Raw genomic sequence first — 20,306 nt, forward strand, 5'->3', positions numbered from 1 at the left:
TTGAATTTTTTAGAGTATTTATCTCATTTCATAAGTGAAAGATTAATTTCTTAAACATAATCAGATATTAAAATTATGATATTTTTCACAAGTTGAGCTCAAGATCGCATGTTTAAGAATCCAAGTCTTTGATATCAGATTAATGTGTGTGAATTTATAGCTCCTATTTTGATTGTAACAAGATTTAATCAAGGTGTTTGTTTGTGTTTATTTATCACGTGATCATTTTATCATTTTAATCCTTAAACGTTAACCTGTCCCATTGCACTTGACACGTCGGTACACTTATGTATATTTAATATTTAATTTTTAATTAGTTAATACACAAAAGAATATCCTGTTGGGGAAATGGGAATGCCTAAGTTTAAAACCAACATCACGTTGCACATTTAATAAACAATTTATGTCATATTACCTAAGGGACAACACTACGAATGAATACTAGCAGAGATTAATTTTTATTTTTATTTTACATTTTTTCCTTTTTTACAGACTTTTTTAATTGTAAAAATGACACAATCAATTAATAAAAAATATAATAATATACAATTTAAGACAAATAATATTAAAATTAAATTTTTTGATATACATAATACTCCTACGAATATTAGTTATAACTTATAAGAATTTGCAATTAAATGACTTTTGCATTCATTATTTGCTAATACGAATATGAGGTATAGCAATTTTATCGGGGACTGTACTTTTATTTTAATCCAACTATATATATGATCATGTACAATTCACTTGGTCAAACTACTCGTTTTATAGTTTCCATACCAGCTATTTCTTAGAAAATAATATTTTATATCTAAAGCAAGAAAGTAATCTATTTAAATTTATCAACAATTTAAACAGTAGCAATTCCGGTCCAAATTCGGTCTTTCATTATTTTATTCAATTATGTGCTTATCTAACGTGAAAAGCATTTTTGAGTACTATGAGAAGTGGAAATACAGGTGTAAAACGGTTAACTCAATCAGCTAAAAAAACGGTTTAGGACTGGGTTGAACCCGTTGTTTTATTAGGACTGCAAAATACATTGAGGTTGAATCATTGATAGGCCAGAAATAAAAAAATATAAAAGAAAAAGGAGAGAGATTAGAAATAATAAGAGATTAAGTTATAAGAATTTTATAAATAATGATAGAATATTATTTTCATTACTAAATATACCACACAACCTGATTTTACTCACTAGTCTTTATAATAATGCCAAGTTGAATATAATCAACCTATTGAGAATGTGTAAACATTCTCCTCACTTGTAAAATACATACACAGATTTTGTTAAAAGAAAGAATAAATTTCATTAGAAACTAAAAAGCTTATGTAGCTTTTATACGAGAGTATATTTATCGATCTTCTAAGACCGATTATCAAACCGTTAAAAGTTGTGGTTCAAGGGTTAATGTTTGAATGGGAATTGAAATGGTTTTAATAAAATAATTTTTTAAATATTTTAATATAATATCTTATAATATTGAAAAAAATAACATAATGTACATAAATTATAATAATAAAAACCAAAGTTCTCTAAAAACTTTCATAAGTCATAATATTTATTTGATTTTTTAAAATCAAAATGATGTTGTTTTGAAAGTTTTTTTCTTAAAAAAATAGTTTTATTAAGTTTTATCGGTTGAAAACCGGTTTAACAATTTTTAGTCGATTTAAGGATGCATTGTTTTTTAAAAAGCATTGGACCGAATACCTGATGGATTTCTCCTTGAATCGCGGATTTGGATTTTAAAACCATGATATTTATTCAGTATCTCACTTTTTAAGAGAAATTAAAAATATAATAGAAGTTATTATTTCTTTAAATGTTTCATTCAGAAAAAAATGTTTTAATATTTTTAGTTTATTTATGTCTATTGAATATTTTTGTACGCGGAATTGGTATAGAATTTAACATATAAAATGAGTTTTGAAGTTCAACCTTTGTCTACATCATGCTGAGAAAGCTCTGATGATGTGTCTGTTTTTAATATTTATTTCAATAAGCATTTAATAAGTCATCAAACCACGCAAAACATGAGAATTTGAACTGCTCTTTACTAAATGATGGAGTACAATAAACAAGATAGGTACTAGTATTGTTTATATAATAATTAAATAGAAGAAGTAACTATTTATATGCATCCATAATTAATTAAATAGAATAATTTAATTCATTGATTAGACTGACCAAACTATAATAATTAACGTTATTTAATATTTAAATAATACTATTTGTTTTAAAATTTATTGATTAGAAATCATGAGATTTATATAGTGATATGTAAGGTTTTCTTACGTTCACATGTAAAGAAAATGATTTATTTAATTGAAAAACACTCTAATTTTCTTTTTGTATACTTTTATTAACAGCAATAATATATTGCGAGTGAAATTTAATTTTTAACCTAATAAATTAGAAGACATCTTTAATCTATGATGGTTGGACATAAAATAAAAAACATTGATTGAATCTTGCAAAAACTAACTTCCAAAAAAATACTTGCTAGCCATGAATCATCTTGTTCTTAACCACCCACTCATTACACAATATTTTAACAATATAGTAGTACTAACATGAATGATTTAAACTTTAACACCAGCCCTCATGACAGATACTACTAGACAGGAATATTATTACTATTATTATTATTGAAGTAGTAGTAGTACTTAGTTACTTTTACAACATTTATTTGGAGTAGAGCAAAATAATTTGTGACACAATATATACAACTTGTGATTTGATGAAGGGCGTCGCTTTTAGAAAGAGTTTCCCACTCTCGAGGACACAAAAAAGAAAGAAGTAAATATCGAGAACCTAATCACTTTGTGGTCACCCCTTTTTCTCTTTGATTAAAGTGTTTTCTATTCTTGTGACTCTCTTTTCGTCTAAATTACCACTTTGCATTTTTTTATGCTCTCGACTACTTTGCCCCTTCCTCTTCCCATTTTGCACCCAACTTGACTACACTCCTCTCCTAGGACAGAGGTGTTTGTTATGACTCCATTTTCATGTACCTTATTATTATTACATTTTACATAGGTTGTTGTCATGTTCAAATTGGTTGTTGACTCCACCCAAATCATTGTGAACTTGTCTAACTTCATCTTTAGTGTATTTTCGTTTCTAATTTTTAAGAATTGAAGATACATATAAAAAAATTTATAATTACTCACACATCATTTTCAACCAATTAAGCTAGATTTGTCAATGAAAATAAAAACACTCATGGACTATTCTTTTGTTCTATTTCTTAAATAGTTACAAATGAACATCACTTTTATAATTTTCTGGTGGAAACACAGGCGTGACCGTGCCTGCATGTCTGCATTTCTATTACGATATCGCATATTTATTTTAGTTTAATATACTTCGTAATGTATACATAATTTTACTTGTTGTGTCTCTTTGTTATGATAACATAATAAATTAATATATTATATTTGTAAATACATGTTCATTTGATGTACATAATTGAATATCATTCTATTTGATAAATGCATTTGTGAAATGTTGAAATGATAACATTATTATGTCACATGTTGAATTTTTTTTCTTATTTTGATCTTTAATTATCTTTATTCTTAGGGTGTATATACTTTAATTTTAAGAATTTTTTTGATATATTTCAAAATAAGATATGTGGTGAAGAGAAAAATAAGAGACATGGAGAAATATATAAAGTAAATATAAAAAAACATGTGTAAAAATTAAAGATTATTTGAACATTTTTCCAATTGTAATTGAAAACAAAACAAAAAATCATTCAAAGCCATGTTCCCTTTTATGTGTTGTTTAATATAACACATATCCATCACACCTGGAAAAAAAACATGATTGACCGAAGCGGTTGAGTTTTCGCGACTAGAAGATATACGATTGTTGCTTTACAAAGGTTATATTATTTTTCCTAGCATTCCAATACTCGACCACAGGAAAAACAATAAAAAATCAAAACCCAAAACTCAATCTTTAACCAATTTCAGTACCCCACTTGAATGTAGTCACAAAATTCCACCTCTAAATACGGTGTTACTGCAAAAAGAAGACTCACATAGAGGAATCAAATATACACGTTCATAAAACATAGAGAATTCAAGCTTTCCAATTTCAGTGGTTCATAGCTAGAGAAGAATGGGTCTATAGAAGCAACTAGAGGAAGTACCTGAACGAAGTGGTTCGAGTAGTGTGAAGTCGCAGTGGTGTTGCAATGGGACAACACAACGACGATGCAATGGGATGGCGCAACAATGAGCAGAGGGATGGTGATGAGTGCACTGTATAGGAGCAGGTGTGGGATGCGGGGTTTGCGTTTAGGGTTGGTGAAGAGAGAAGAAAAGTGAAAATGCACGGATAAATTGTGGGAGTCGTAAAAATATAAACTGGTTCCAAGCACAAAAATGTGAATGACCACACTAGAATAGTTACATTTTCAAGTGTAAAATAAGAAGAAAAAAATGTGTAAAGGAATTGTTTAGCAGTTTATGATAGAACCATGGAGGAGTTAAAAAAATGGAGAGGAAAAGATCTTGTGTTTGATTAAATTCATATTTGTTAATATTTTGTTAATTATGGATGAAGATGAAGAGGTGATTACCAAAAGAAATATTTCCTCTATCCATTGGTATAAATAATATTTTATTAATTAAGGAGATAATGGTTTAATAAAAATGGAAATCAAAAGAGGTATTGCTTTACCTATTGCTATAGAAATTGAATAAGATTGTTGTACTTGGAGATTCCTTGTCTTATTTCATTCAATTGTTACATATCTCGGGTTTTTAATTTTAATTTTTGATAATAAAACAAACCTTTTTAATTTTGGATCTGAATACACGTTCTGGCCATTTTGGGGGCATAATAAATACCCTTAGATATGCAATGCACAAAAAGTTAAAACTAGGACACTACAATATTAGGAAAGGGAAGAAAAAGAAAAGAGAGAGAACAAGTTCTAATGGGTAAAGTGACAAATGGCCTAAATTCTCTCACAATGTTCCCATTCTTGTATTGGATCAATTAAATATTGGCAGAGGAGAGTGGTAAACAGTGATGTCCTTAGAGTATAGTGTCTGAATTCAGCGTAAAGTTAGATATGTGGCCAGGTGCAACTAAACTATTAACTAAACAGTAGACAGATTCTAGGGGGAAAAGAAGAAGGAAGGGAAAAAGATAATAACACCTTGAGAGGTTCTAATCATTCATGCGTGGTGCCTATCTCTATACCTACTCTTTTGACTCTGGGTCCTCTCCCATGGCAGTTTTGATAAAGTACGGGGGTATCAAATGCCATTCTGAGCCAAAAAAGCTTATGCCTTATTCTTGAAATTTTGGTTCCATGCAGGGGCACTTTTGTCAACACAAAAGTACAGCTAACACAAACCCACGCACGCACAGAGTAAACGACTTGGCGTGAAGAAGTTGTCTACTGGCATGGACGGATAGGGATGTGAACACAAAGCAAACCAAAGTTAAGAAAGGCTGTGATTTCTGCTCAGTGGAACTATGCCTTTTCTGCCCTCTATTTTTTTTTTTTATAAAATTTTTGGTACCCATAATACTGTGATCTGATTTATCAGTTTTGTTAAATGATTAATTTCTGATTGAGAATCTGATTTGAGCCATAATTTATAATTTTTAGTAATTTTTTCATCTCAATCAAGACTTTAACTTAATATTTTATTTTATTTAAAGAGATTAAATTCATTACCCTCGTACCAATGATTTGTTATTTTGATCTCAATTTTTTTATTATTATTACTTGTGTTCAAAATATGCAATATAACTTTATATATATATATATATATATATATATATATATATATATATATATATATATATATATATATATATATATAACAAGCTTGTTAAAATATACTATAGTGTTTATTGCTATATTCTTTTGACAAATATTGTTTTTTTGAGTGGATAGTTTGGAAAGAGATAATGGACTATAATAATGTTGAAAACAATTGTGCTATGCTACCGTATTATTCTTATCATCTTGCCTTGCCAAATTCTCCTACTACCTGAGCTCGATGAACAACAACTCATTGCTTTAAAGTCCTTGCCAGCTTCATTCTCCACGTTCAAGTTACCTTCTTTTTTTTTTTTTTACAGTGTGCAGCTAGCTTCTAAGAAATAAAAGAAATCTTTCTGGAACACACTCACGTGCTTGTGTTGTTCTTGTTTGATTCTAGGGCCATGAAGTGCAAGCTAGAAGACCTTCTTTGCTGAGTGATAGTGAAGATCGAATCTTTTTGTAGGTTTAGTTTTGGCCCTTCCTTTTTGTTCTGCGTCTTGGTTGGTAGCTGCTGCTAGCTAACAAGATAATAAGGAGTATCAATTTCTGTTTTAGAATTAGAAACCCAGAATCTTGTGATTCTTTTATTCTTTAAAGGGTATTTGAATTTTTCTTATCTGTCTCTAGTTTCAGTGTTCATTTTTGCATTTATGAAATTTTAAGCTATTGGGGTGGATAAGACAGCATCTTATCAAGGTCACATCTTCTATTATTATTTCTATTTTTATTATTAAGATGTCTTTTTTATTTTTCCTTCCCCTTCAACCTACTTGTTTTTAGTTTTTGGGAATTGGGTTTGTGTTATTGTTGTTCTTCTAAATCTTGAATTTCCTTCGATCACAAGCCTAACATCTTTTATAATGAATAGGTGTGTGTGTGTTAGCCTTGTGGGGATTCTGTGGATTTGACAGCGGTTCTTTCTTCTCTCTCTCTAACACAAGCCTATACCTGGAATCAGCTAGAGTTGACACCCACAAACTGTTTGAACTGTGTCTTTTTAACTTGTGTTGGTTACTGTTGTGGATGAGCTTGCTCCATGTAGTTGGGTTTGGTCTTAAAGTGGGGCATCTACTTTTGGTGCTATGTTGCTGGGTTGTGTCTGTGGTTTATCTTAACTGGTTTCTCAGCAGTGGAATTATTATGGACACCAAGATGGGTGGTGGAGGTGGTGGTGGTAGCAAGATGTGGCACAAAAAATGGTGGGAGAAGATCTCAGGGCAGGGTTGCAAAATCCACCAACAGTACTACCAGTATATTGGCTCCAAGAAAGTTAAGAGAGCGTTGTGGAGGAAGCTTTTGCTGACATGGGTAGTGGGTTGGTTCATAGTATCTTTGCGGATCTTCTGCTACATGAGCTCGCAAGGTACTGAGAAGAGGAAAGAAACTCTTGCAAGCATGTGTGATGAAAGGGCTAGGATGCTGCAGGATCAGTTTAATGTCAGTATGAACCATATCCAAGCCATGTCCATTCTAATCTCCACTTTCCACCATGCTAAGAGCCCCTCAGCCATCGATCAGGTACTAGTCTTTACTTTGTTGTTGCAAATCAGGACCTAATTCACTAATTCCCCACCTTTTGCTTTTAGTCTTTGTTTATTTTGGCTTAATTTTTATTCACATAGGTTTCTGAGTTGTTTCATTGTCATTAATTTTAGTGTCTAATAGCATTATTTTGTCTAATACACAACACCTTTTTTGTGGAGAATTTATTGGGGTTTTAGTATTATATGTTTTGCTGACAAGGTTACTGAACTTGAGCTGCTGGAACATGACCTGATTTCCTTGGTTCCTCCCCTTCTTGTCGGATAGAAAAGATCCCACTTTCTTTTATCCTTCGATCTTTAGTCTCATCTCTGCAAATTAATCTAACTTCCAAAACTTGCAGAAAACTTTTGCAAAGTACACAGAAAGAACAGCTTTTGAGAGACCTCTTACAAGTGGTGTTGCGTATGCTGTAAGGGTGCTCCATTCTGAAAGGGAACAATTTGAAAAGCAGCAAGGTTGGACTATCAAGAGGATGGATACTCTAGAGCAGAACCCGGTTCATAAGGACGATTATGCCCCAGAGGCACTGGAGCCATCCCCTGTTCAGGAAGAATATGCTCCTGTCATCTTTGCACAGGATACAATTGCACACGTGATTTCTGTTAATGTGCTTTCTGGAAAGGTAGGTTTCTGATACTTGTATAATTTTATTTGTGGAGCTAGTCTGAGCCATATATTGTTAATTATGAAAATTGTGAAAATGCTATACAGTAGACTTTGATGTCTTGATGATAATTTTAATCCATCCATTCTAAGCTTTTTATTCCTGGTAGTATGGTTTTTGACTGGTCTTTAGTGGTCATTAATTTTTTTTCCGGAGAATGTTTATGAAGAAAAAACTATCTATGTTGCCATATTGCTTGTTTTTGTACCCTTGTTCTTCCTTTCTCTTGCTTGTGATGATGGGATTGCTCCTGATGGAGAATAGTACACATGAATAGACTCTAATTTTGTGAATATCACAAAGCTGAATTGAGACACGTTGTTCATGTTTGATATCTAAAATCTATGGCAATTTATTTGGATTTATGATTGTCACAGTTATTCACTTGTTCATCAACAGGAAGACCGTGAAAATGTGCTGCGTGCAAGAGAATCAGGCAAAGGGGTTTTAACTGCGCCCTTTAGGCTGCTCAAAACAAATCGACTAGGGGTTATCCTGACCTTTGCTGTTTACAAGAGAGATCTCCCATCAAATACAACCCCAAATGAAAGGATTCAAGCAACTGACGGGTGTGCCTAGTTTTTGAATTTTTTTGCATCTGACATTCATTAGCTTTTTTGGTCAATTTTTATGATTTTTTATCATTCATATAATTTAGCTTATTCCATTTTGGTCATCTAAAGCTTTGAAGTACTACTAAGTAACTAATCACTGTATTCAAATTTTCAGAGAAGATTCATGAAATCTATTAATGTGAGAAGAGTGAATAATTATTGGCTCTCCCCTTGTGATAATTAGAAGCTTTGAAGTTATAAATCTACTTTTAAATTCAATAAAGCCAATGGGAAAATGAAAAAAAATCATGAACACAGTTAAAGAGAGCAGCATTTTTATGTCTTCACTACTGCTTGCTGGGCAGGTATCTTGGGGGAGTCTTTGATGTTGAGTCATTAGTGGAGAAATTACTTCAGCAACTTGCTAGCAAGCAAACTGTAATTGTTCATGTATATGATACTACAAATCGTACTCATCCAATTGCCATGTATGGCTCAAATGAATCAGGGGATTTTTTCTATCACGTCAGCACTCTTAACTTTGGAGACCCTTTTAGGAAGCATGAGATGCACTGCAGGTAAGAGTAATGCTACTGAAGAAGTCTAATATCTCCGTCCTCCTTAATGCTCAGTGTAGTTTGTAAGAATAACAGTGGGTCACCTTGAAATAGGTAGAGGATATATTAAATACACGGTTTATTATTGTATTAATGTCACATGACTTAATACTTCACAATCTAGTGGTTTTGCTGCTAGCGATACCTAGTCTAGAGTTCTTTTATCTGGACTTGTCATACTTTTTTAGGGTCATTGAATCTTAACTATTTTTATTAATACATTACAATGAAAATGTACAAGTTGTCAAAGACGAACTATTCATGAAAATTAAGCTTGATGCTAATGCAGGTTCAAGCAGAAGCCACCATGGCCATGGGTGGCAATAACTACTTCTATTGGTATCCTTGTTATTGCACTCCTTGTTGGATATATTTTCCATGCCACTGTGAATCGAATTGCCAAAGTAGAAGATGATTACCGTGAGATGATGGAACTTAAAAAACGAGCTGAGGCGGCTGATGTTGCAAAATCCCAGGTATGGAACTTTTTTTTAAAATTTATTTGTTGAACTTATTTTGGCTTAACTCATACTGATCATGTGGGCTTTATCAATTGTAACCGCAGTTTCTTGCTACTGTTTCCCATGAGATCAGAACACCAATGAATGGTGTTTTGGGTGAGTTGTCTTCTGTCTACGGCTTAGTCTATTATCCAATTTTTATCTATATTATTTCCACAGAAAAGAAGAGCTTCTTCAGCCATGACCCTGCTCTAAATTGGATTTTCAGGGATGTTGCATATGCTTATGGACACAGATCTAGATGTAACCCAACAGGAATATGTCAGGACAGCACAGGAAAGTGGAAAAGCTCTGGTGTCACTTATAAATGAGGTTTTGGATCAGGCTAAGATTGAGTTTGGTAAGCTAGAGCTTGAGGCTGTGCTCTTCGACATACGGGCAATTTTGGATGATGTATTGTCTCTATTTTCTGAGAAGTCTCAAGGAAAAAGAGTAGAGGTAATATCTCTCTCATCTACTGTTGATTTTTTATCATGATGGAATTTTCAAAATGTGCGTAGTCTAATAGTTAATGGCTCTTCATAATTTTTGTGGTAACTGCAGTTGGCAGTTTATGTGTCAGATCATGTTCCTGAATTACTTATAGGTGATCCAGGAAGATTTCGACAAATAATTACCAATCTCATGGGTAACTCAATTAAGGTAAGTTTATGGTAGAGAGAAGAACATTATGTATAATTCAAGTTACTTAGTCTGATATCCTTCATATAAGTTACTTAGAGATGTTCCCTTGTCCTACATCCTTGCCTTATAGACATGCTACGGTCATCATAGTCTCATGAAAAAAAATCTTCTATTTAGTGTTCTAGCCAAGCATGACTATTAGTAGAGCAAAGTTGATGTGTATTTCTTGAAAATATTATTAAAACTGATTCTGTAATTGTTTGGCAGTTCACGGACAAAGGACATATTTTTGTCACAATCCATCTTGTTGAGGAGGTTGTCCGTTCAATAGAGGTTGACAAAGAATCCAACTCAGAAAATACCTTGAGTGGTTCGCCCGTTGCTGATAGTCGCCGGAGCTGGGAAGGATTCAAGGCTTTCAGTCAAGAGGGACCTCTTGGTTCCTTCTCATCCCCCTCCAATGATCTTGTCAATTTGATTGTATCTGTTGAAGATACAGGTGAAGGTATTCCTCTTGAATCTCAGCCACTCATCTTCACCCCATTCATGCAGGTAGGTTCATCCATCTCCCGAAAGCATGGAGGAACAGGCATTGGCCTAAGCATTAGCAAATGTTTGGTTGGCCTCATGAATGGGGAAATTGGATTTGTGAGCATACCCAAGATTGGGTCCACATTCACTTTTACTGCTGTATTCACCAATGGACACCGTAGTTCAAGTGAGTGTAAAATTCAGCAAATCAACAACCAACCTCAGTCTGCATCTTCAGAATTTGAGGGGATGACTGCATTAATTATTGACCCAAGATCTGTTAGAGCAGAAGTGTCTGGATATCACATCCAACGGCTTGGCATTCATGTTGAAATGGTTTCAGATTTAAAACAAGGTTTGTCAACCATAAGCAATGGGAATGTAGTTGTTAATATGGTCCTGATTGAGCAGGAGGTTTGGGATAGAGATTTAGGCTTGTCATCTCACTTTGTCAATAACACGAGGAGAATTGATCATGGGGTTCCTCCAAAGCTGTTCATTCTTGTTAATTCTAGTAGTTCTTTTAAAGCTAGCGTAAACTTGGGTGTTCATAATCCTACTGTGATCACCAAACCTCTGAGAGCAAGTATGCTTGCTGCCTCACTACAACGAGCCATGGGTGTCCAAAACAAGGGAGCTCCTCATAGAGAGCTCCAAAGTTTGTCTCTTCGCCATCTTCTTCGTGGCAGGAAAATTCTAATTGTAGACGACAATGGTGTGAACCGTGCAGTAGCAGCTGGTGCATTGAAAAAGTATGGAGCAGATGTGGTTTGTGTTAGCAGTGGAAAAGATGCCATCTCTTCCTTGAAGCCACCCCATCAGTTTGATGCCTGTTTCATGGATATTCAAATGCCAGAAATGGATGGGTATGTATGCACCTGGAATACTTTCTTTCAGAATCTGATATTTTTAATATCTGGAGTAATATTTGAAATTTCTACAAACATAGAAAAGAGTTTTTAATTCTTTTATTGATCTAACAGAATAATTGAAAATATCTTACTTAACAGTTTTAACATCAAAGGAAAACTTATTGCACTGCAAAGATTTGTGAAACAAACTAATGTATATTAAGCACACAAGGTGTTTGGAGTCTATAATTCATTTGACAATTCTATGACAAAAATAGTCTTGTCTCATTAAGTGAGGTTTGATACATGATGCCATTGAGCTTGGTTAAAAACCAAATTCTAAGGGATGCTATTTACCATAAATCTCTTTTGATAATTTTCTTTAGTTTCCTTTTTGGTGCTGTGTCTAGCTCCTTTAACTTTCCCTATGTACCAAAGTTTACATCCTGTAGTGTCTTACTCCTTGACTTCTTCTCCAACCTATTTAGTTTCTTGAAAACATGTGATGTGAATCCTTTTCCAAATCATGATGTCCACCACCTTCAGAGAATTATCTTTCAATGTACCAATATTCCAAGCACCAAATCTAATCAGGCACAACTAGTCTAGTTGCTTTACCCACATTTGTCTACAAAAATGTGAAAACTCTTGCTTATTTAATACATTTGAAAGTTTCTGTAGCAGCTCTAGCTCATTTAACACTGTACTCAAGGCATTCAAAGTGTTATTTTTGGGTTACGACCTAGCATTGGCACACATAATCCATTGTTAGTGATCCATGCTTGGGCTTTCAACAAGTTTTATGTTGGTTGTCAAGGGCCTAACACAACCCTCTTCCTTTGTCAGGCTTTGGAACCAGCTATGAGCCCATAAGCGGAGTCAATTCATTTCACAATTCTAAATAAAAAATTATTTGAAAATTTATTTATCTACTTTCTATTTATAAACCCAGAATTATCATTATATTACAATTTTGCTAATAACAATTCTTTCCCAACAGATTTGAAGCTACAAAGCGAATTAGGGAGATGGAAGATAGTGTGAACAGAGAAGTATCTATGGATGACTTTGAGAATATTACAAACTGGCATGTACCCATTTTAGCCATGACCGCAGATGTGATACAGGCTACACACGAGGAATGCCTAAGGTGTGGCATGGATGGATATGTTTCAAAACCATTTGAAGCTGAACAGCTGTATAGAGAAGTCTCACGGTTTTTCCAGTCATCTTGAAAAGAAAATACGGTGCCGAGTTAAACCAGAATATTTGATAATGGAAGCGTAGCTGTCCGTAATCCAGGACACTCCGAAGTGGGCAAATAGGTTCCGAAGTCTCCTGAGAGTAAGTTCCCTATTTAACAGCCAGTGCATGTTTTAGTATTTAACCACCTCAAAGCTTGGTGGTTGTTCACTAGAGACAGAAGAATGCTATCTATCTCATCTGAAAGATAAAAGAAAATGGAACAAAGGGGGATAATATTGTAGAAGTTCAGAAATGGTTCATTCTACCTTTTTGACCTATTTTGTTGTCTTTTCTGCTGTGTTTGAAGGGTTCCCGTTTTAAAACATTGTTTTTGTGGCAGGGAGTGTACATAGGAGCCAAGTTTGATTGGTTGCAATTGAGTTGTAATTGGTTGTTAAGGGTACCAAAACCCATTAATTCTTCTTCCATGTAAAGTCAGCCGAAATGATTGAGGCTGATTAGAAGACTAGGGTGTATTATAATACAGGTTCTGGAGTCTCATCCTTGTGTATGTAATAATACAACTTATAGTAATCTAGCCTAGGCGCGTTACATTTTTATGTGTATTGATGCATGTATCACAAGGGCTTGATTCAGGTGAAAGGAAGAAAATTAGCTTCTTGGCATCAAAGGGGAGGAAGGAAGCAAGTACACACCATCAATCTTTGTATATGACTCACAATAAAGATGGTGATTCGATGTATCACAGCAAGCTTGCTTCCTTTTGTTCTTAACAGTGCTGGAATTCGGCTTGCAAACATGTAACTGATACATTATACTGTAGTGTGAGTGATCCACCATTTTTTGGCCGATTTTTATATTTCCAATTCTGGATTTCCTTTGACTCATTGATTTGCCTTGCACATCTCATGAAATTATTCCTTTTTTTTTTTAATCTCAATAGTAAATTTTTAAAAGCTGAAGTTGCCAATTTTTTATGTCAAGAGTTATCTAGGTGGATTTTAACGTGCACTAACAAGGTATCACTGGGTATAACAGGCTAAGTAATGTTTTAACATTTTATTTGTCCCACACATTTAATGATAAGCAAAGTCTTTATCCTCTACAAATTGTTGTATGGTTCTTCAGCTAAATTAGTAACAGACACGTCTTGTCCGTCATGAAGGAGGATCTGGATTTTACTCTCAAATATTTATCCTCCTTTTTAGTCATTGACACAGAGAAGCACAATTAAATTAGGTAAAACAATTTTTTTGTCATTTAGAATTTGTTTTGCTGCTATGTTCTCGTGGTTTTAATGAATATTTGCCAACTCCAACTACTACATGCTTATTATGGCAGCGGCAGGCCCTTTTGTTTTGTCTGTTTGTTGTACTTTGTTGCTTAATCCATTTAATTACAAAAATAAATAATTTAAAGAATAAAAATATTAATACAAACTTATTTCTTATATATGCTTTTACCTAGTATATCAACTTTTGGATGACTAAAACATAAAATAAAAATAGAAAAAATTAAGAAAAAGATTCTAATGAAAATCAAATTAAAAAAAAAAAAAAAGGTTTCCTTGGGTCAGATAAATCGATCAAGTTATAAGACATGCATGAGTACATAGTTTTAACCTGTCATCCCGAATTTTCTCACTTTCATAGTAAGATCTAAGATAATCCTCTCTAGTTACACAAGACAAAAATATATTAACTTGATTATAATTGTTTTTTAAGCTTCATTTGAAGTTCTTTAAAAAAATAATACAAACTGGTCATAAGAAAGTAAAAAAATTCCAAAGGGAACACAAAATAAATCATTTTCTAAAATGATAAAATGAAAATTATAAATCTGAAAATGTAAAACTATACTTAACCCGTCTAAGTACAAATTAGAATTGACTAGAAAGGCACTGGGCTAAACTAATACCAGTGTCAACGTTTCTCAATGAATGCAACATTCTCAATACAAGTTCTTTTAAACAGCATGCAATGCCAATGCATAGATATGACTCTTCCATGAGTTCGAAATTCGATAAACTAATACTAGTTGGAAAATGCGAGTCCGTCACATCTCCTGGGAGTAGTAACTCGAGTACGTTTCACTGCAACAGAACTGATATTTTGCATTGACTTTTTTCCCAAATCAATGTGAGTTCCAGACACTTGATTCTACAATAATTAACATAGATGCATGCATCAAGTCAGAAGCTTTTCCTCCTCCACCAGCAGGAGACTGTGACAACGTAAAACACATAGTAAAAGTTGCAGCCTTTGGATAAATATCATTTAATTGGTCATGTAAACCGTGCACTATAACTAAGAAACATGTTTCTATGTTTAAGATCACTAAAAATCAATCATATTCAATTTGACTTTGTCTCAATTCATTTCCTAATGAATTAAAATGTATTTGATTTCACTGTAGAAAATCATGATGAAATCAATATAAAAACTATTTATTACTACTTTAAAAACAACTATTATGCACTAATTTAATGTCTAGTTTAGATAGTGGAAGTGGCCTTCCCTTCCCTTATGGCCTTATCAAGTATCAACAATGGTAATGGTTCCTATACCCACAACATTCATTCACAATTGATGAAGGTGTAAAAGAATTTGAGAAATTTGCTTGTTTTAAAGGTGATGCCAAGCCATAGCAGGTTTAGCAATAATTGGGTAATAACCATAAGGACACTTGATTGTTGGGTGGACAAGACTTACACATTTCAGATACCATATGTGGGGCTCATTAGTTCCGTCAATTTCACAATAAATTTTTCCACCGGTTTAGTAAATACTTATTGGTGTGGATATGCATGTTTATTACGTGGAGCAACATGTGACGTCAACATTGTACACAGGGCACAATGATGAAGGGAACTTTGTTCCAACACACTACAACAAAAATGAAAACGAAATATGCATAAGCGTTAACGTTATCAATTCTTGAATGCTGAAATTCAAAACTAGAAATACAAAATCATGTCGTTGAAGCTTCACGACCATTATTTAGTTAGTCAAATAACATCCCATACACTTATCTTTCAATAGGGACTCTCAGTTTTACACATTGTTAGGTTCTTAAACCATCACAAGGGAATTATATATATTACTATTAAAGGCATGTTTGTGTATTTATTTCAAACGAAATGAAAGTTGGTAGCAAAAGGACGTTTGCAAAAGCATTCCCATCATTTCTTTTGCATTCAGTTTGCGTTGGACCATTAGATTTGTCTTTAGAATTCATGCGACAACAAGCTGGAGGAAAGATCAGACATGCACTAAGTTATTTACCTCCATTGTCTCTTAACTAGTAATAAGAGCTACTATAGTTGGTACTAGTGTGCTTGGTGTACAAGGGCCACACTGTTTTTGAATTTGGGAATTCGATCTTTCTCAGGTTCATTAATTTTTCTCCATTATTTTGTATTTACAAGGTTTTGCAAGAGCAATATGACAGAAGAATATAGCTTTTGTGAGAAGTAGAAATAAATAAAACTAACCCTCTACCAAATCTAAAACTAAAGTCTCCATAAATTGAACTGATCGATTAAACTATATTTTGTCAATATATGTATTAAGGTTAGATTCAATTTGGTTATTAAAAATATGATTTTCAAAGCAAATCCAACTGATAAGATTATTCATTGGTTACGTGTTTTCAAAATTACAGTAGAAACTTTTGCTTGGGAGGAGATGGAGTTAGCATATGTACACAAATAGTCTCTTTAAATACTTTTTTTTTTTCACAATCCACTAACCAAAATATTGAATTTCATCTTAAATTAAAACAAAATCTTTTACTTTTTAGTTTCAACCTCACACTATTTTTTTTTAATTTCACTAACTTTTTTTTTTAGTTTTGAACCTTTTAGATTATTTTCAATCTTAAATCTACCCTAAATCTCTAATTATTTGAATAGGAAGTAAAGATTTAAACTTATTATAGAGAAAGTAATTGAATTACTTAACTATAATAATCAAGAGAATAAACTAAAATTAAAACTACTAAGCAATAAAAATCAGATATTGATCATACTAAAGGGATAAAATATAACATTTTTAAATATAATATGCTTTGCAAAGTTATTGTGGTTATGTACCACTGTTAAACCATTATTAATATGTGAGTCGATATGTCCGAGTGGTTAAGGAGACAGACTTGAAATCTGTTGGGCTACGCCCGCGCAGGTTCGAACCCTGCTGTCGACGATATTTTTATTAATAATATATATTTTTACTTTGAATGATTTAATTTAGGCAAGATTTAGTAAATATTTAATTTAAGATGAACAAAATAATACTTGATTTACATTATTTAAAAAATATTTATTAGTACATAAAATTTGTGCGAGATCTAATAAATCACGCGAGTATCAAATATATATCTCACTCAATAATAATGATCATAATATAATTTTGTATGCTCTAGGTGTAAATTTTTCTACACCGTCAATAAATTAAAAATTATTGAGCGTAGCTCAGTTTTTATTTATATTTATCTCAGTTTATAACAACTCACTTATTCAATGCGATAAAATGTATATCGATTTTCACAAAATAACTGTGATTAAGTTTTAAATTTAACTTAGTTGTATAATCGATCCAAAAAATAAAATTTATAAAAATATCTTGGGCCTCATTAATTTTAGAAAAATAATTATAAAAATAAATAAACTTATCATATACTTACTTTTAATAGATAATAAGATTATATTTAACAAAATTAATTGAAAAATTAACTAGAAGATGAAAAATTAAAAAAATTAAAGGATAGTTGAAAATTGAAAACTAATGTATTAAATTAAAAGTATTAAATAAAATTAGTTATTGAAATAATTAAAAAGTATAAAATAACATAAAAATAATAAAATTATGTTTTATTAAAATAGATAAAAAAATAAACATAATAATAGAAAAAATATAAAAAGTTAGAAATTCATATTTTAAAAAATATTAAAATCTATCAAAAAAATTATTTATCCGATAATCAAATAAATTTTTAAGTTAATAAAAATAATTAGAAATTGACTCAAAGGTCTTCCAGAAAATAGCCTAATAATAATATAATTTGGAAAATTGATGGTTGGTACGTAAAAGATACGCGAGAGGGTGTAGACGTGTAGTATATAAAGGAGGGGAGAGAGAGAGAGAGAAGTGGGAGAGAATAGAGAAGAGAGATGGATCCAGACGCGTTGGCAAAGGCATTCGTGGAGCACTACTACAGCACCTTCGACACCAACAGGAACGGCTTAGCGAATCTCTACCAGGAGGGTTCCATGCTCACTTTCGAAGGGCAGAAGATCCAAGGCGCTTCCAACATCGTTGCCAAGCTCACCTCCCTCCCTTTTCAGCAGTGCCACCACTCAATCTCCACCGTCGACTGCCAGCCCTCCGGCGTCAACGCCGGCATGCTCGTCTTCGTCAGCGGAAACCTTCAGCTCGCCGGCGAACAGCACACTCTCAAGTTCAGCCAGGTACTCTCCCTCTGTTAGGGTTTTATTCGCTCTCCGATCCATCGCTTTCTGCTATAAATACTCGATTCGCGTTTCGATCTGCCTAATCCTGTGTTTCGCTGTTTAGTTGTGTGACGGCGTTCTTTTGACGTTGACGCGCATGACTGGTTTCAATACGATTGACATTTCTTTGCATAATAATATAGCGAATATTGCATGTTGCTTTTGAATTTGGTTGCTGATTTGGCTCGTGTGTTTGATTGATTATCGTGTCGATTTGTTCATCTGGAAAACCTAAATTGTTTAGTGTTAGGAGGTTTTAGATTGTTATTAATGCTATTGGCGTGGGAATCTATCACGGAGAGAAGGATGAATTGGGAAGATTTTCAAATGAATTGGCAATTGATTGCCAATTTGTGATCGAGAATCTAGGGTAACTGCATAGTCAAAGGTTTGCTCACAGTAGAGAGTGAGTGGCAAAACAATTATCCATCCTTTTATCATGATAATTTTAATTTAATGGACTTTATTAATTGGATCAAAGTTGTTTTTGGATGGTTATGGATTGTACTACTGAATATCTGTTGGATATCCAAAGGCAACTTGATTTCTTTACTCTCTTCATTGTGCCCTCAACCACACTATTAACCAGGGAAAGTCCTTTAAGCTCTCAAGTTTTGGATGCTTTCGACATGCTTCTTGATCTCAACGTTCCTCATGTGCTCTTACACTGGCTGTTCTTGGTTTATTCATTGATATCAATTTGCTAGCAAAAGTTATTGCACTTTTCTTTATCTGTGCTTGGGTAGGTTATTCATAATTCCCGCCTTCCAAGTTGCCACCTGGCCTGAATCTGAGTTCAATTTGGTGACCTGTGGCCTGTGGGGTCCTTCAAAACAGAGTTTTATTCAAATTTGGCTCAAATCTTCCTGTTCTTCTCAGAAGGACTCAAGGGAATTTCACAAGAATTACAGTAGAATATTTAATGAAATTTCAATCTCTATAAGTAGAGTTTATGATGTACTCATTTTACCTTGAAGTTAGAAGTGATTGCCTCATGTTAGAGGATGGGTTGTCCAAATCCTGTCATTTTACTGAAATGATGGTGCCTACATGGAAGTGGCATTTTATTTACAGTTTTACTTAAACATATTTTTGTTCACCCTTACTATACATGTTTACATGTGCTGCTCTTACACTGGTAATTGTACATTATATTTTTCCTGTATATGCAGAAATATTGTTTTTGGTGGGCACTTCATCTTATTTTCTTGCTCTATTGTTTTCTCATGTACTGTTTCTCTAATTTCTGTCCACTCTCTTTTCAGATGTTCCATTTGATACCAACACCTCAGGGAAGCTATTATGTGTTGAATGACATATTCCGTTTAAACTATGCATGAAGATGTCATATGACCGGAAAGGCCATAGAAGAAGTTTGCCTATAGCAAGCTGTTTCAGATTGCACATTTGAAATTGAAATTGGGTTCTTTTTGGTTGGTTGTGTTGAACGCTTAATTGTGCCTGTTGTGTTTAGAATTTTCTGTTGTGACTGGTTAAAAACCCTCCTTCAAGGATAAATTGTTGAAAGATTACTGGATATTGGAGATTGAAAACTTGAATTTAATATATTTGTGATCCGCGATATTGAATCCAAGCATCTTGATCCAGTTTATCTCTACAAATTAGTTTATGCTTCTTGTCGTAATTTTTTTCCTTTCTATTTGCTTTCCGAACGAAGGTTTGTTTTCTTCACCCTAAGACTAGGCTTGAAAAAGATATTACTGTAGATGCTAGTATAATAAATTGTGGTTAAAAATTAAAATGGGGGTTATGGATTTATATATTGACTTCGATAGCTAATAACATATAGTTGAGGACCAGGTTAAACTTGACTGTCAATTATAGAGGAATCCAAGATTCATATCCATGAAAAGTGGCAT

At 33.1% G+C, this 20,306-nt stretch overlaps 2 protein-coding genes and 1 non-coding gene across 9 annotated transcripts; all 3 read left to right on the plus strand.

Annotated features, from left to right (window-relative positions):
- Nucleotides 1–5,884: 5,884 nt before the first annotated feature.
- Nucleotides 5,885–13,766, plus strand: LOC100776798 (histidine kinase 3). Of its 7 annotated transcripts, none has more exons than XM_006585060.4 (12): nt 5,885–6,094; nt 6,202–6,263; nt 6,673–7,322; nt 7,690–7,971; nt 8,413–8,582; nt 8,933–9,145; nt 9,474–9,660; nt 9,750–9,801; nt 9,914–10,143; nt 10,249–10,347; nt 10,597–11,726; nt 12,712–13,766. In XM_006585060.4, exons 3-12 carry the CDS (start codon nt 6,828–6,830, stop codon nt 12,944–12,946), a joined length of 3,093 nt encoding a protein of 1,030 aa, XP_006585123.1. In that variant the 5' UTR covers nt 5,885–6,094; nt 6,202–6,263; nt 6,673–6,827; the 3' UTR covers nt 12,947–13,766. The 7 variants fall into 7 exon arrangements, 5 of the variants coding, with proteins under 5 accessions (XP_006585123.1, XP_014634343.1, XP_006585124.1 ...); XR_415448.4 differs by having other exon boundaries at nt 5,920–6,402; nt 12,712–13,055; nt 13,297–13,766; XM_014778857.3 differs by having other exon boundaries at nt 5,920–6,094; nt 6,202–6,267.
- A 3,271-nt stretch (nt 13,767–17,037) lies between these two features.
- Nucleotides 17,038–17,119, plus strand: TRNAS-UGA (transfer RNA serine (anticodon UGA)). The gene has a single exon. It is a non-coding gene; the product is annotated as a tRNA-Ser (tRNA).
- An 893-nt stretch (nt 17,120–18,012) lies between these two features.
- Nucleotides 18,013–20,193, plus strand: LOC100777334 (nuclear transport factor 2-like). The gene is made up of 2 exons (NM_001253343.3): nt 18,013–18,384; nt 19,692–20,193. The coding sequence occupies exons 1-2, from the start codon at nt 18,088–18,090 to the stop codon at nt 19,764–19,766; spliced, it is 372 nt and encodes a 123-aa protein (NP_001240272.1). The 5' UTR covers nt 18,013–18,087; the 3' UTR covers nt 19,767–20,193.
- The last annotated feature ends 113 nt before the right edge of the window (nt 20,194–20,306 follow it).

Source organism: Glycine max, chromosome 8, assembly GCF_000004515.6.
Source record: "Glycine max cultivar Williams 82 chromosome 8, Glycine_max_v4.0, whole genome shotgun sequence".
In the NCBI taxonomy this organism is placed as follows: Eukaryota; Viridiplantae; Streptophyta; class Magnoliopsida; order Fabales; family Fabaceae; genus Glycine; species Glycine max.

Bases quoted from the DNA above. Each gene is read 5' to 3' on its own strand.
- LOC100776798 (XM_006585060.4), top strand. From the start codon at position 6,828: ATGAGCTTGCTCCATGTAGTTGGGTTTGGTCTTAAAGTGGGGCATCTA. The intron at 8,583-8,932 runs GTGTGCCTAGTT...CTTGCTGGGCAG, and splicing joins AGGATTCAAGCAACTGACGG to GTATCTTGGGGGAGTCTTTG. The intron at 10,348-10,596 runs GTAAGTTTATGG...ATTGTTTGGCAG, and splicing joins TCATGGGTAACTCAATTAAG to TTCACGGACAAAGGACATAT.
- LOC100777334 (NM_001253343.3), top strand. From the start codon at position 18,088: ATGGATCCAGACGCGTTGGCAAAGGCATTCGTGGAGCACTACTACAGC. The intron at 18,385-19,691 runs GTACTCTCCCTC...CTCTCTTTTCAG, and splicing joins ACACTCTCAAGTTCAGCCAG to ATGTTCCATTTGATACCAAC.